The sequence below is a fragment of the Zonotrichia albicollis genome, chromosome 7, assembly GCF_047830755.1.
Source record: "Zonotrichia albicollis isolate bZonAlb1 chromosome 7, bZonAlb1.hap1, whole genome shotgun sequence".
NCBI classification, from domain to species: domain Eukaryota; kingdom Metazoa; phylum Chordata; class Aves; order Passeriformes; family Passerellidae; genus Zonotrichia; species Zonotrichia albicollis.
The window spans coordinates 45,205,508-45,222,145 of NC_133825.1; the positions used below are offsets into that span (position 1 = coordinate 45,205,508).

The 16,638-nt window shown below is 43.8% G+C and overlaps 1 protein-coding gene across 2 annotated transcripts in view; it reads left to right on the top strand.

Moving 5' to 3' along the window:
• GRK5 (G protein-coupled receptor kinase 5) overlaps nucleotides 1–16,638 on the top strand; it is a 153,477-nt gene that overhangs the window by 86,344 nt on the left and 50,495 nt on the right. The window contains exons 3-4 of one of the 2 annotated variants that reach the window (XM_074545308.1): nucleotides 8,717–8,829; nucleotides 15,916–15,993. In XM_074545308.1, the coding sequence (XP_074401409.1) occupies nucleotides 8,717–8,829; nucleotides 15,916–15,993 (191 nt within the window). Of the gene's footprint in view, nucleotides 1–8,716; nucleotides 8,830–15,915; nucleotides 15,994–16,638 lie in introns of those variants that run through there. The other variant, XM_026795218.2, reaches the window with a different exon arrangement.

The following is a 16,638-nucleotide window of genomic DNA, read 5'->3' on the forward strand; positions in this document are numbered from 1 at the left end:
TGTTCCCCGAATTTCACAGGGCGTTTCTGAGGTGAGCTTTCATATTTCTCTGAGGGATTTTTTTTTCCAGTCCTCTGGCCTTGCGGCAGAGACATTGTTGAAAGCCATTTAAGAAGATAAAGGCAAACCCTTTTTCTAGCCAGGGTGGTGGTCAGCGTTTTGGTGTGGGCAGCCCTACCCCTGGGGCTGCACCAGTATCACATGAAAGTGCTGGGAAATGTTGGTGGGGCATCTTTTGTGATCAGGGTGAAGCAGTTTGGAAGCCCACCCTGCCCTGAATACCTTTGTGACTGGCCACAGAGGCGACTGTTCAAACACTGTGCTTGGGAAACCTCACCAGAGGCACTGATCCAGGGCCATGTGCTTTTCAAGTGTGATTTATGGGAATGGAAAGCAGCTTACTACTAGTAATGGGAATTTTTTGACTAGAAATGTAACACACCTGCCCATCTGTCTGTCAGCCAGTCATTCTGTCTCCCTGCTCTTTTTTGCTTTTTGTTCCCTTTCTGTGCACTGTTATTTTAACTGGCAGCCAAATGTAAAAGAAAGGATATGTTTAAGAACATGGTACCTAATAATTTAAGTTAAAAAAAAAAAAGGCTTTAAAATATTCCCATTGCACATTCGCAGACCAGATTTCCTGGTGATTAATCCTGGTGCATGCATTTCCACTGTCCTGCTGGTGTTGACTGTGGAACTGAGAGTCAGAGTGAGTGGTTTATTCATGTAAATTGTGCTTGACAGAGGAGAGGTGGGAAAACTAAGGTGGGCTTGGATCAAAGAGCTACTGGAATGGGTGGGAGTCATTCTTTCCATCCCAGTTGGTCAGAGCATGGTGCTGATAACACCAAGGCTGGGGGTTCCATTCCCATATGAGCTGTTCACTTGAAAGCTGGACTTAATGGTTGGGTCCCTTCCAACTCAGAATATTCCATGATTTCAGCAAGTTTAACAAATGTCTTCATTATTGGCAGCCATTTTTTGTTGTCTTTCCCTGCACCCCATCATTCACACAGGTATTTTTGATTCTCTGATTGAGAGGTTCAAGCATTAATGGCAAACTCTATCTTCTTGAGGTGAGCCTTGACCCTGCAGTTCCTCCTTTTGAGCACGGGGCTTGCTCAGTGACCCATATGGAAGGGTTGCAGTTGCCTGAGCAAGTAACTTTTACAAGATACCAGGAGCGTCGGTGGAGGGCTGAAATAACTCAGCAGAGTAGCTCAGATTTTGTTAAGATGAGAATTTGTGTTCCACTGGCATACAGTCTGGTCTCAGGGCAGGGCATTTTCACTTTGCCATCTGACTCTGCTCCTGGCACGAGGCTGGATGACCAAATGTCTCCCCTGTGAGAGCCGAAGGTCCCTCCCCAGGCTCTGGACCCCACTCCTGTTTTCCTGTGCTGTGATTATATTGAGCTCACAGGATCTTGTTTGATCCTCCTCCTGCTGCTGCTACAAAAAGGGTGGGTGGGTTGTTATCCCTCCTGTCAAAATCTTTGTCCAAAATCCACAAAGCCGCAAACGAGTTCTGGTTCAAGTACTCGTGCAAACATATTTATGCGACTGCTTGTAGGATTTGACTTTCAAATAGAATTCCATGAGCAAAGCTTCAATGCAGCTGCTTTCAAAAAACAAATGAGAAGATCCATATGTATCACTGAAGTGTATTTAACTGTGAGTTTGTTCCAATATTCTCCAAGCATATTTTCCATATCGGTCCAACTGGACTGTTTCCATCTCCAGTGTAATGCTGCTGTGATGTGTGGAGTTTATCCTTGTAGCCTAATGCCATGAAAAGAGTGGAAATAAGGGAAGTTATACAAAGCAAACACTGTCTGCATCTGAATAATTACATTAGATGTTCGATGATCAGGAGATTAAATTTTGTTTGTTTTTAAAAAGACAGCTGACAAATAGAGAAAATTAAGTTGGCAGGACTTAAAACCAGTTTGGGGTAATTCCATTGTCTCAAGTAAGCTTGATTGCATTCTTATTTTTAATTAATTAAACTTAGATAGTCAGTGCCAGAACAACTCTTGCTGTAACAGCGTAGATGAGGGTCTCCAAGTCTCTTGTAGAAAATCCTAAATTCAAATGGAAAAAATAAAGGAAAGCTGAAAAAATAAAGGAAGGCAAAAAACATCTTCTCCCCCAGTACTTCATATGTTAGTTCTGGAGCTTTCCTCAGCAATGAAGGGCAGGTTTGAACTGCAGAGCAGGACAAGCTGCTGTTTAGAATAAGGAATCTATCAAGCCATTATCTTGTCATAGGTTGTAACAATTTCCAAGTTTTATTTAAAAAAAAAAAAATAAAGAAAGAAAGCAGATGAAATATTTATGGTTAGAGAGAGTGTGCTTTTGCCACGAGCAGGAGAACTTCATCACAGCCCTTGGCTCCAGAGCTGCTGTCCGGCACCTGCAGGGCTCTGGAGCTGCCAAGACAAACACTCCCCGAGACAGAGGCTGCCTCGTCCTTTTTAATCTCCCTGAAGTGCCAGGTGAAGCTCTGGAGCAGCAGAGTGGTTCATGTATAAAAGGGCTCTGCTGTGCTCTCCTGGACTGAATTTCCTCTGCTGGAGTTTGTGCTGCAGGTGGATAGCCAGGAGCCACAGGGCCAACAGCAGCACTCGGGGCTCCCTCACCTCCATGGACCTTTTCCAGCCATGCTGCTTGAGGCAGGCACTGCCATTAGCCCCATTCAATAAATGCAGCATGCCACTGAGGCAGGCACTGCCATTAGCCCCATTTTATAAATGCAGCATGCCACTGAGGTCTGCAGGGCACAGAATATTGGCAGTGCTGGTAACTGAATTCCCACGGGAGCCTGCATGCTTGTGTTAGGCTTTTATGACGTGACTTGCTGCCACAGTTTATAGGAATTTTTGAATGAACTGAAACGTGGCGTTTTTATCCCTGTGTTGTGCTCTCTAACCATCTGGCTTGCCTCACTTTTTAAATGCATTGCTGGGGACAGGGTGAATGGAGAGTCGTCAGCATCTTAACCACAGGTTTGCATTGTAAAACAGCCCCCCTCGCTCCCCAGACAACAAAAAAAAAAAAAACTCCAAACCCAAAAAATCCCAGAAAATAACAGACAACAAAGACAACAAATCAAAATATTAGATTTTCTTCCCTTTTAATTGAAAGTTGGGGATTTTGACATCAGCAACTCTATTACCTTGTGTTGAGCTTTTCACTTCATCAGTGGTAGGTTTTGACAGGTATGAAATTTTGTTAATAGGACTATTTTTCTTAGACATGGGCTCAGATATTTTTCAGAACCTTACCAAAATATCTGTTTGGGAACAAATAACAAGGAACTTCCCTCCTGTTGCTTCCTCCCATTCCTGCAATATTCCCAAACAGGCACCACGAAAAAGAGATCCCTCTCTATGTTGCTGTACAGGTTTTTGATCAGGCTCTGCAGTTTAAACAGCAATATCCCAGTTTCTTCATCAGAAATGGTCCCCTATTTTCAGGTTCTCAAAAAGAAAAATCTGATATGTTTGCCACTGCAAGTACCTGGGTTCCCAGCAAAGTTTATGAAGGCTTATTGGCCATGACATCTCCAGGACTGAAGACCATAGAAAATTAAGAGTAAGAGTAAAAAGGTAGTAAGAGGATCTTCAGATGTGCTAACATGGCCCAACTTGGGGTTTTGCTCTTGAACACAAGGATTATCTTTTGTATTGAAGCATTTTTATTAGAGATGGAAAACCGCCTTTTGTAGAATGCAATAGCTAATGTTTCAGCTTTCCAGATCATTCTGAAATACAAGAGCAACACAGACACTGTTAATAATGCAATCAAAGCAATTTAAATCCTTTTAAAACATCCACAAAGGATCCTTTGATAAGAAGCAACTTTCATCAGCCTGAAAGACTAGGCAGTTTAGTGTGTGCTGTTTATTAAGTTTATACATAGACAGTGGTAATTCCACTTTTGGCTGGAGAAGAGCAGCAGTAAATTATAAGACATCTTTATAAGCACCAGTGTTAGACTTGCTGGTTTAAAATGAAAAATGTATTTATATTAATATAGCTCTAAATGGGGTTATTCAGTGCTTAAAGATGCAATTTGTTTTCTGTTAGTACTCTGAATGGACACAAAATAATTCTGTGAACCTTAAAGGATTTAGTCCTTTTTTTGACAAAAAGAAGGAAATTGCTACAAGTGCACAGTGTATGATGGGCTGTGAAAGTCTGTTTGGTTCAGTTGTGCTGCATTCTTTAATCTTGCTCTTAGTTCCTGCCTTTGTCCTCCTTTTCATTGTGTGTCCCTGTAAGGAAACTTACATAAAGAAAGCAAAGATGGGCAAAAAAAACAGAAGTGGTTTTGTATTTGGGCTGGGCAGGGTAGGATTTCTTTTAGCAGCATCTCCCTGAGTTTGATTGAGGAGGGAGACATGTGATTTTGGGACAATTTTAGCAGAAATTTCCATCCATCTCACAGATTTTGGGGATCACTTCGGCAAGTCCCAGCCCCTTGGAAAAGAAAGTTTTACTTCTGATGTGCCAGCATCTTGAGAGCTGACTGCTGCTCCCTCAGGAGATGCTGCTCCCATTGCCCAGCTTGAGTGTAGGGACTGAGCCATTCAAATGCTTTCTGCCATTAATTTGGGGTGATTTTTGTTATTCTGGGACAAAGCAGGTGAGAGGAAGAGAGCAGCAGACAAATCACAGACTTGCAACAGCGTCTGAGTGGTTTTGGTTCACCTTAAAGAAGAAAATCAGGAAGGGAAGATGAATTCTGATCTTGGATCACTGAGCATGAGCAGGAAATCAACAATTAAGTCTTCCTACATCCTCTTTGGGGGTTCCAGGTGTTTGTTTGTTGGTTGTTTTGTTTTGTGGGGGCTTTTTTAGGCGGCATAATTACTTTGCATTTGGATCTTACTCATTTTTCATCTGATTTAATGCCAAGGATAGCAGGGATCCAGAGGTCAAGCCCAAATGTTCCCATGCAGCAGCATGGTGCATTCTTCTTGGCAATTCTCCACGCATTCCTTCGGAAAATCTGCTCTTGGGATTCCAGTATGGTGGAAAATAAAATGTTACTTAACAGACAGTACATAAATACAGTCCTTGGCCACAGCAATAAATGACCAAAGAGCTGAAAAGATGTTCCTGGCTTTTGTAGATTTTAAAAGTGAGGCTTAAACTGAGCTCATCCCTTCCCACAGACATCTACAGGAGGAAGCCTCACGAGCTGATTGCAGGGCTTGGCTTTGCAGCTCTTCAGAATGAGTTGCAGAAGTGCAGCTTTTATAGCAGTCTTAGACACCTGCAGTTTACACTGAATATCATAAAAACTGATTTTCAGCCAAGAGTTATCACACAGTTTTTTAGTTCATCACTAGCCCGTCAAAACCCACAGGTAGATTGCAAATGTGAGAGAGAAGGGGGGACCTGGTCTCTCTGCAGACCAGTTTCTCTCCAAAAGATGGTATTTTGAGACAGCCAAAAAAAATGAAAGGTATTTACGTGAGAAATTAGGACAAAAAAATCTTCACGGTGCACAGGAAGGTTTTTATATAATTAAAATATTAGATTTTCTCCTCTCTTAATTGAAAGTTGGGGATTTTGACATCAGCAACTCTATTACCTTGTGTTGAGCTTTTCACTTCATCAATGGTAGGTTTTGACAGGTATGAAATTTTGTTAATAGGACTATTTTTCTTAGGCGTGGGCTCAGATATTTTTCAGAACCTTACCAAAATATCTGTTTGGGAACAAATTTGGCCATAGGCTTTGAATGGTGACAGCATGACGTGTGCAGGTGCAACTATTTCAGTGTGTTCTTTGTGCTGGCTGCTCCTGAAATTAGTATTTCAATACATAAGCTATGAAGTAAAGGGAAAAATGAGTCAGTAGAATTATGAATAAACATTATTTATCTTTATTTATCTTATGAATGTTAATTATGGCATTTTATATAATACCTTTTCTATATTAATCTGTGTTGTTGCTCTGTTAGGAAGATGGAGAATTCACTCGCATGTGTGCGTTGTTTGCCAGCGATATTTTCTAAATAAAGAGTTTGGCGTCACTGAGAAGTGTCTGCTTTCCCAAGAGTTTGACCCACCCAGCCTTTCACCCCCATTTTGGGTGACTTTGCAGGTGTTAAACAGGATGGCGCTGAGGCAGGAGGGTCTGACTACCAAAGATATCACTCTCAGAGCTGTTTTAGTTACACTTCATCATCACAAGCATATGGTTTCACTTCCAAGTGTTTAACATTTCCATTTCCTCAGGAAATCATTCCTTCTATTTTTTAAACTTTGGAAACGGGATGGATGTTTTTACTGGCAGGCGGAACGAGAGCGACACAAGGCCCAGCCCCAGCCCTGGCTGCGGTGCCCACCCGTCTCCCCGTCCCTCCCCATCCTGCAGCAGCTCCTGAGCAGGGCTCGGGGTGCCCCAGCCCCATCTCTGGGGTGCAGCACGCTGCTGAAACACTTCTCGCTCTAATAAAACCTTCCACTCCTTTTCCAGCTTGTGCTCAGACGTGTTTTTCTTTCTTAGTCCGCTCCGGGCCCATGCATCCCAAGAATTAGTTGAGTGCAGATTCCTTTAGCTGACTTGGTGAGGCCAACAGCAAGATCAGGGCCTAAGAAAATAATTTGTGTCACCTACAAGGAATGAAAGCGTTTTTGTCGTGTGTTTATTGTCTGTGTTGGTACATCCATGACGGAGGCGTGGATGGCTCCAGGGAGCTGCTCTAGCTGTTGCATTTTCAGAGATTATTTCTGGTATTTCCTTTTTCCTTGTTACCAGCGGGTCACCCTTCTCACGTGCTGGCCAAGTTCTGTAGAGTAGGAGGAAGTCTGTGCTCATGACTTATTTATGTTGTGTTTATCTGTGTATATCTATATGTTTATTTGTATGTTGTAGTGTTTAGCTGCTTATTTCCTTTCCCTGCTGTTCTGTGAAGTTATGGATGTGCAATTAGCACACTAATTTACCTGGTCTCACTGGCCCTTTTGGTAGCTGCTTCAGAAAACCAGACCAGAGCAGGAACACACTGAATTAAAGCCCATTTCAGCCATCCCCAGCCCATGTCTCTATGACCACTAGACCAAGTTCCTGACCAAGTACTTCAGGAATCAGTTCCTGAAGCACAGCCGGGTGCAGCACTGGGCAGGCTCCTTCCTTCCCCTAGGGAGAGGCAGCCTTGGCTGCTCCTGCCTGCTGTCACCCAGCTACAGGGCAGACATCCAGCACCTCAAACAGCATTTTCTGTTCAGGACAAATGTCCCCAGAGCATGGTGTGGCCCTGCCATGGGCTGCCCAGAGAAGATGTGGGTGCCTCTTCACTGGAAGTGTCCAAGGTTGGATGAGGCTTGGAGCAACCTGGGATAGTGGAAGGTGGCTCTGCCCATGGCAGGGGATGTGTAATTAGGTGATCTTTAGGATCCCTTCCAACCCAAACCATTTTGTTATTCTCGGACAACCCATTTCCAACATTTCCAACCCAAACCATTCCATGGTTCTATGACAATTCTGGTTTTGCAGAACATGGTCCCCAGGGCACAAGCTGAGTTGAGCAGGTCCTTCAGCTGGGTGCCTCAATGGCAAAGGGCAGCTTTGGATGCCTTCATCCATGGAATGGGAGGAGCTGAAGGGCATGGAGGCCAAAGCAGAGTGGGAATCAAAGACATTTCAGGAGCAACTACAGGCCCAAGAGAGAAATAGCCAAGGCACTGACAACTTGTGTGGGTTTGGTATGTCTGTTTGCAGTGCTGTGTTATGTGTTTAGAAGCTGGTTGTTTCCATAATAACAGCAAGTGCCATATGGCAGCGAGGAGGGTGGTGAGAAGAATGCCTAAGGAAACACAGTATGTTGTTTGACATGTGTGTACTTGTAGAGGAATAACGTGTCTCAAGCAAGTATTGCTGCTCCAATCAGGCTGAGGGATTTTCTGCTCTCACCAGAAAAATATCCAGAGCCCTTGGCATTTGTGCTGGTGCCATGCCAGTTAATGATGCTGATACTCTCCTGCTGATAGTCCTTGTGATGGGCAAAGGACCTTTTGCTGTACTGTGAGTGATGGCTGTGGATGCACCAGCACAGAGGAATGGCATTTAAACATGGCTTTTGAGGGGAAATGCAGTTCTGTGAGGAGTGCTGTGTTAAACTGAAATGAGCCAGATGCCATATGCTCTATCCATTCCTTAATGCTCAGCAATTAAATAGCAGAAATTTTGAAACCTTTGAAAATGCAGTGTTTACTATAATTGTTTAATAGAAAGTAGGCTAAGCATTTCCAGAGATGTGGAGCACTTTAGTACTTTAGTGCATATCTAGGAAGCATCCAGGAAGGACTCCACAAATTCCAGCTTTTTCTGCCCTTTAATGTATGACTCATATTTCAAGGACTTGTAATTTGCTCCCCACATTCCCACCAGCACCACCAGTCTGTGCTGTACCTTTGCATACATTTCCACCACAGAAAAATATGAAATGATTTCTTCATAATAGCTGAATGGCTTTCGCTTGACCTTTACCAACAAAATTCAGCCTCTCTTAATTGAGTCCTAAAGCCATTAATTATATTTGTATTTGGATACCTGAAACATGGTGGCAGGGAGAAGGAGGTTGTGGTGATTTGGGGTAGTAGTCCTGCACTCACTTGCAATGCTTTAAGCTCATGAACAACCCAAAAGGCAGAGCTGTTCTCATTTTCATGCTTCTGTTCTTCTCTTTCTTGCCTGCAGAGAGAGATTACTGCAGCATATGTGAGAAGCAGCCCATTGGAAGGCTCCTGTTCCGGCAGTTCTGTGAGACCCGGCCCGAGCTCGAGTGCTGCATCAGGTTCCTTGACTCAGTGGTAAGTCACTTCTTGTGGTATTCTGGGGTGCTTTGCAATGTTCCCCTGACAGAGGAGACTCCTCTGACCTCAAGAAATCGCTGTTTTGTGGGATTTTGTGTCTGAAGTGCTGGAGCAGGACAGGGCTGGCCCCAGCATCAGCTTGGCACCGCTGGTGGCACAGGGACACTCAGGGACATGAGCCACCAGAGAAGGAAAGGACAGTCATCCCCACAGTGCTGCTGTGGCCTCCTTTCATGTGAACACCTGAGCTGTTGTGAGCACTGTCTGCTGATGGGGGTGAAGGCTGCCCTGCTGGGAGGCACTGGGAGGAGAGGCAAGTGGAGAATGGGCTGACAAGAGAGGATGAGGAATGTAATAATCCTAATATCCCTTACCAAGGCTTTTCATCCACAGAGTTCAGGATGGTTCACAAAGGACACCCTGATAATCACCCTGTTTTTTTCAAATAAGAGAGAACAGAGGCGCAAGGTACAGAAATAGCTTGACTGAGGTCACTGAGAAACAAATCTGCTCCATTTTCCACCCCAGTGAGCCATCAGTTAACCCAGGCACTGAGCATCGCCCCCAAGCCCTGGGGGACCTGACGCTCTTTCCCAGTCTGGCAGCGCTTGGCCATGTGTCCTGCCAGCTGTTCACAGTGGAAAAGGCTCTCAGTCACTTCCTTTGCTGTGTGAGGGGAAGGTGTTGATCAGCCAAAAGGTGAAATGGTACCAAAGAACAAGATGAACTTGGCACTTGTGAGTGCCCACAGGGTCTCGCTCCCTGGCTAGCACTGAACTCAGGAGCAAAACAATGCACACCAACAGGAATAAAATTGTTTTGTTTGCACCATGGTGAAGCTACTCTGAAGTATAGGGAAATGTGAGGATTGCCCTGAAGCTGTAAAAGTAACAGTCTGAGAGGACATATGGTATCTTAAGGTTTATATTACTCCTGCAGTAACAACAGCAAATCTGAAGCATCACAAAAAGTGTTCAATAAACTCTGAATCAGTTTTTAAATATTTGAAATCAATAAACAAATGAGACTGCAGTTAATTTTTAAATTTTCAAATATTATTGATTTCAAATATAATTATTCTGTATAAGCTTGCTCCCAGCCCATGAAAATCCCTGCATTAGGCAATATTAAGGTCAAGCAAGACAGCCCTTGGCCATTAAATTGGATGATTGCTACTGAAATTTGCCCAGCGGGGTCACACTGTGTTTAGTGAGTAGTGGGATTCAAGCCAAGCCCTGTGTTAGGCAAAAAAGGCCCTGTAATGAGACCAGGAGTCTGACTTTACAGCCCTAATCTGAGACCACCAGGAATGGGAAACCTTTTCTAGACCACCTGCTGTAACAAGCAGGAAAAGCCAAAAGCCTTCCTTTTCTTTTGTCTCAGTTATTTTTCTAACACAAGATGCAAAAATTACCTTTTGTGTAATGTCAAATAAGGGGAAAAGATAAAAGGGGATAATATTGAGCTGTTCTTGAGGGACTCACAGAGCTTTCTGCACACTGAAAGAGAGGACCACCTCTCTTTTTCAGTGCCCATCTAAGTGACTTTACCAGGTGGCACAGTAAGACACTGGCAAAAGCCAGTGCTTGATACCTCCCAATATTTTATTCAGTTTTTGTGCTCTTGCACTCAACTGTCTGCAAGGAAAGAAGTGACTGAGGCTTCTGGGAGAAAACCAGAAGCTGAGTCAGACATTTAACAACCTCTCACCATCCTTGTGAGAGACTGAGCTCTCTCGCACCTTTGCTTCCAAAGGCGGGTGGAATCATCCAGACCTGCAGACCAGAATATGTAAAGAGACAAAAAAAATCCTCTCTTGACTGGACATTTATGTCAGCTGTTGTGTGAAATACCTAACCTGGTTTGAAGTAGTCTCCTGCAAATGTAATTATGGCAGGATTTGGGGATTTTTTCCCTGTTAAACAGTTGTTAAGCTGCCTTCTGAAGAGAAGGGATTTGTATCACTGAATTCTGCATGCATGTAGGCGTGTAGCTGTCAGCTCCCTCTGAGACCTGTGAATACCTTGGCCAATTTCAACCAGTAATTGAGAGGAAAGTGCTCAGAGGCATAAAGTCTCCCCATGTTCTGTGAGAGCAGTGTTTGGGTAATTAGTCACAATCGATTGTAGCCCAGACTAACACGACATGTGGTTTGTAAGCAGCAGGCCCCAACTCTAGATGATAACAGTGATAAGAACAAAGAGATGCAGAGCTCTGCAGCTCAGCACTGCTGGAGCTGTGGGTGTTTGGTTCCCACTGCTGCTGTGGGACCTGTCTGTCTGTCTGTCTGGGAAATGGAGCAACAGCAGCCCCTTCTCCCAGCTGGCAGGAGGGCTGTAAGGACAGACAGCCATCTCTTGCTGCAGATATTGTGCAAACAAGCTCATGGCAGAGGTCCTGATTGCTGAGAAGAAATATGCACCGAGCTCCCATGGGGTTCTGGAGGCATCACGTGCTGGTCTGGGTGCTTGGAACCACAGAGATCTCCTTGAAAGGCTCAGCAAAGCCTGGTGGAGCCATTCACATGGAGGAACTGTGTGAGCACAAGCTGTTGTCATTAGATGGAGACGGTTTGTGATTACATGGGCTCCTCTAGAAGCCCTCAGCCGAGGAGGCACGCACAGCCCTGAAGCAAACTTCGCTCTGCTTACAAATATTCTAGCAACATTGGAGCTGTTGAAAGAGAGCCATCAGAATCAAGTGCGAGGGGAAATGTTTCCTGTGCTAAAAGGCAGATCAGTGAGCAGGCAAAGGGCTAGCAAGATGTGTTTGCTTCTCCACAGCCAGTGCTTCCAGCACAGGAAGGTGAGGACCTTGTCCAGTTCAGTAGGGACCTCCTGCTCCTGTCCCCTTCTCATCAGCACATTCCCTGACACTTCCTTCTCCTCTCCTGTGATTTTCATTTGTCATTAAAATGAAGACTTTCACTTCTGGACTCCCTTTCCTGCTTCATCTACTCACATTCATAATGGTTTTTTTTGCCAAGGGAGGGCTTTTAACAATTTAATGTGGACCAGATCTAGGTTGACTGGTGGAGAATGTGGACAATTTTGGTCATTATTTTCTCTCTAATGTGAATAAGGTTACATTTTTACACTCGAGTCACACAGGAATACATCCTCTGGAGGAAAGTAGCCCTGCTGCCTCTCCAGGTTATTTCTGCTTGTGATATTTGGGCTCAGGGTGAGAGGCACAATCTCCTCGGGTGGACTTTTCAGCTGAATGCTTCACTAGACATGGCACTTACCTGGGGTGAAAGGATGAGTGAGCATCCATTTAATGCCATTTGTGAAAACCCTGCCTTGCTGTTAGGGAGATTTCATTTGGTTAAGTCCCTTTTGTGGTATATAAACCATCTGTGTGTGTGTGTCTTAAAGCTGTTCAAGGCTTTTCCCATCAGAAATGCCAGTTTGTTGGTATCAACAAACTCATTAACTCAAAACGTGTTTTCAAACAGTTGAAAGGGCTCTCTTTGCCCTGCCTTTAAATATGAAAAATATGGTTTCAAGTTCACTTTTCATTTAGAAAAGTGAGTTATTATGAATCCCAGCTGTTTGGGGTTTGCCTTCCAGTTTTCAGTCACAGATTTTAAATCTCCAGCAGAGGCAAGTGCAAGGACAGGCACTGAGGACAGAGCAATAGCAGGGCAGAGCCTGGAGTCTGAGGAAGGACTGAGCAGAGAGATGTTCTCAGATAACGGAGGAGGGAGCTGAGAAAGTGGAGGTGAAAAATTGGGACTGAAATGCCAGTAACCTCCTGCAGATGCTCAAAAGGTGATTCCACTGTTCCTGACTTTTACCAAGAAGCCAGAACTGCTCTGGTGGGAGTGTCTGTTCCCACCTCCATCTTCTGGTGGGTACGAGGGGTGATGATTCCCTCAGCCATGCCATGCTGCTGTGGGAGAGCATCCTCCAGATCTGCAGAGAGATCTCTTTGGATGTGTTTTTCCATTTTCACATATTTTTATCCGGGCAGTTTCAGGAGCTCAAATAATATTGAGGTGAAAATCAGATACTCCTTAAATGGATGTGTCAGAATCAATGTGAGCCCCTGTGGGGTCTCTGTGTCACTGCCCTGGTAGCTCTCTATGCATCACAGGCCCCAGACCTGAGCTGTCCCTCAGCCTGTGGCTGTCCCACCCCACAACCAGGCTGGATGTTGCTCCTTTCCCAGCTGAGGAGCATTTTTCCATTGATCTCAGCCCATCCTGAGGGCAGCTGCTCCAAAGGGAAGGACACTTTGCACTCCCATTCCCCCACCCAGCCACGGCTGCTTCCATGGAAGAAGGAGCCACCAGCATGATGACTACTGCCTCTAAAAGAGCAGCCAGAAGAAAAGCTAGCAGCAGACAGTGGCCAGCCCACATCCTCTCACCATTTGTGCTGGAGGATCTGTGCCTGCCCACAGAAAGAGCCTTCCCTGCAGCTTGTCCCACGGAGTCAGGGTGATCGTAAATCCTCCCCTCATTTATGGGCTATGAATAGGGCCCTGTCTGACCCAACCAGCGCATGGGGAAGCTATTAGACTTCAGAGCAGGAGCCTTGAAACACATGCCTGGATTCATCAAAGGAATAATGGAAAATAGTTTGTTCCACGGATTGTAAGAAATGATGTTATTTCTAGCAATTAGGGATTTGCAAACTGTGCTTTTGAGCATTGGGAAAGAAGGGGAGGTATCTTGTGATTTAAGCACAAGACCAGGGGTTGAGGACCTTGGTGGCTTCCCAGGCAGGTGGCAGAGAGAGCATGGGGACATCCCTGTCTATCTGCTGTAATAACAGGTCATGGCTGGAAATGCACCAGGGTCTGAATAGCTCAAAAATGGCACTGAAGGGAGAAATAATAATGAGCTTAGGGACAAAATGGAACAGGCTTCTAGTGCAGACCTGCAGTGAAATCAACACTGTGCATAGTTGGAGCTTACGGTTCCTTCTCACATCCTCACTTGTCTGTCACTTCCCACCTTCGCCACCACCGTGTCACATTCTCTGGGAATGTCAAATGCAAGTGTAATTTAACTTTCCTTTTATTCTTTGCTGTCTGTCTTGAGGCAGAACAAGATCCTCTGTGCATGTATAGGTGTGCATTTAGCTCAGCATATGTTGGGTCCCATTTCCCATGTTGGAATTGCATTTCAAGATGTCAGTTCTTGCTGAGTTTCTGCCTCCTGGTCTGTCCTGATTTGTTTCCTGTTGTACAGTTCTGATGGGAGGTAACTGTTGGAGGTTATGTGTGGCAAAAAGGACAACAAATTTTTCAACAGCTCCCTGGTTCATTTCAAATAGGAGATGATGACTTATAATCAGGTTTTATTTGCTTGGGAGACAATATATTATCAGAGTTTGAAAGCAAATGAAAGAGAGAGAAATCATAGAGAAAAATGCTGCTAAGATGCTCTAACCATTTCAGAGTTCCTGTACTTTAAGAGCTGAAATAACCCATACTCAGATACCATCTAAAAGGACAGGAAATTAGATAAAATATTTTTTTAAACCCTTGAATTAAGTTTTATGAGAACCTAATCAGTTTCATCCCCAAAACTGTAACTTAAAAAGAAGTACTGTACTTGTAGGTTTTAGTTTTTGGTTGTTTTTTCATCATTCTTATTTGTGGCCATTATCATTTCCCAAACCAAATCAGGTCATAATTCCAGATTGTTCAAGCAACCTGCCATGCCTGTGTGTAAATATGCAGCTCCAGACCTGAGCTGCAATAGCTAAATGAGCCCTGGCCAGAGAGAAGGGGAATAGCATTATTACTGCATTGTGGTTTCCATGTCATTCCTGGGTTTGCTTAGCTGGGGTATCCATTACAGCCAGCCTGCAGATTTATTGCATCCAGCCTGGAGCAGCACATACATCTTCCAATGGGCAATAGTTCTGAAATTTCTTCTTCCAAGTGTTTGCCAGTTCTGTCTGATTTACCTTTTTTTTTTTTTTTTTGTTAAGCTTCCTCCTCATTTATCATCACAGACAGCTTGTATTGGACCAGGTTATTTAATTGGCTTGGCAGGATTTTCTGGGATCCTTTTTTTAATACAGTCATAAAAACTGCTAGGCTGTTGTCTTCTTTTTTTTTTTAATTTTTATTTTATTTAATTCTGGAAAATATTTTGACCTGAAGGCTAAAGCTTCATATCCCAAGCAGTGCCAAGAATGTCCCTAAGAGAACTTGTTGTCATTTAGCCACTGGGCTCCCCTGCAGCATGTGTTTCCTTCAAATGCCTGCCATGGATCCAAAAGTTTAGCTGAAGTGATCAATATCTGCATGGTACACACATTGTGCTTCTTTTACTTCTAATGTAAACAAAATTCATCAAAAGTCAGTAATGCTTCAATACCTAGAGCAGTCAGAATTTTAAAATGTAGATAGGGTGTGAGGATGGGGTGCTCCCTTTTTTAATACACTAGGGAAGCCAAAGAGAATTTTGCTTATGGTGCCTATTCCTCTAAGTGATCTCTCTTGTTTCCTCCTGGTCCTAAGAAATCTGTCTAAGAAATCAGCAAGGGCTGAGCCAAGGGTCACTAATAGTAATGGGCAGGTCTCTCTGCTTTGCACAGGTGTTGTTAGACCAAGGTCAAGGCATAAATGCATAGAAAAGACACATTAAACAAAAAAGACTACATATATATATATATATATATATATATATATATATATATTCAGTTGGCACTTGAAACACCAAGGGTTAACAAACATTCACTTTCTCTACTATTCAGGGAAATAATTTTACCTTCTGTGTCCAACTTCCTTGTGAGCAAAACCAAATGAAGTAGGTGTCTCTTGTCACTGAATGCTTTCTGAAAGCTGGCTTTGCAAGGTTATAAAATATAAATTAATTAAATGGTATTGGTGTTAATTAAGAGACAAAGCCCCAGAAGATGCACTGCTAGGGTTTGGTCAAAATATAGTGGAAGGTTTTTAATAAGATTGTGTGTTCAGGTTTTACTTCCACCAGAAAATTATATTTGTCCTTCAGATTTTTCATACAGAGTGTTCTGTTAAGGCCACATCCAAAATGAAGTTATAATGGTGAAATATGAGTGCAAATATTGACTTTTATTTTTTATATGTCTGTTCCAGGCGGAATATGAAATTGCTCCAGATGAAAAGCTGGGAGAGAAAGGAAAGGAAATCATGATGAAATACCTCACCCCAGAGGTAAGGGGCAGCCAAAGTGGCATTACTGAAGGAATTCTGCACGGCACACCTTTACTAAACAAGGTTGTTACAGGCTTTGTAAGCCAGACTCCTAAAATTTATAGTGGCAATCTCCAGTGAATAAACCTGCAAGTCTTACACAAACAGTCAGAAAAAAAAAAAAAAAATTATAATGCAGTCCAGAAATTTACTTCTAAGGATGAACTGGACTTACCAGGGGCTTAATTCATCTGTAGGTGAGCAGAGAGCTTCTCTGGGCTCTCCTCAGTGTAGAAAGCTCTGCATTGGGGGTGTAATACAAAAGACCTGTTACCAACAGATGCCCCAATTATTTCCTATCCAGCTCAGAAGTGGTGGTGGCATTTCATATTCTGTTGTGTAGAAAGCACAGGCAAAATTGGTCTTTCATAGCAGAGACTGTATTTTGGTACAGAAATTCCCATTTCTCCCCCAGCCCCATTTCCCCCAGGCTGGGGACATGCAGGGGACAGAGGGTTTGGGAGCTCAGAGGTTCTGTCACCCATCCTCATGCCCAGGGTGGGTCCTGAGTGTTGCCTGGTGTCTGTGGGAAGGAGAGGAGCTCCTGGGAGCAGCATCCACAGGGTGGCACTCCAAACAGAGACACAGGATGTGCTGCTGGAATTT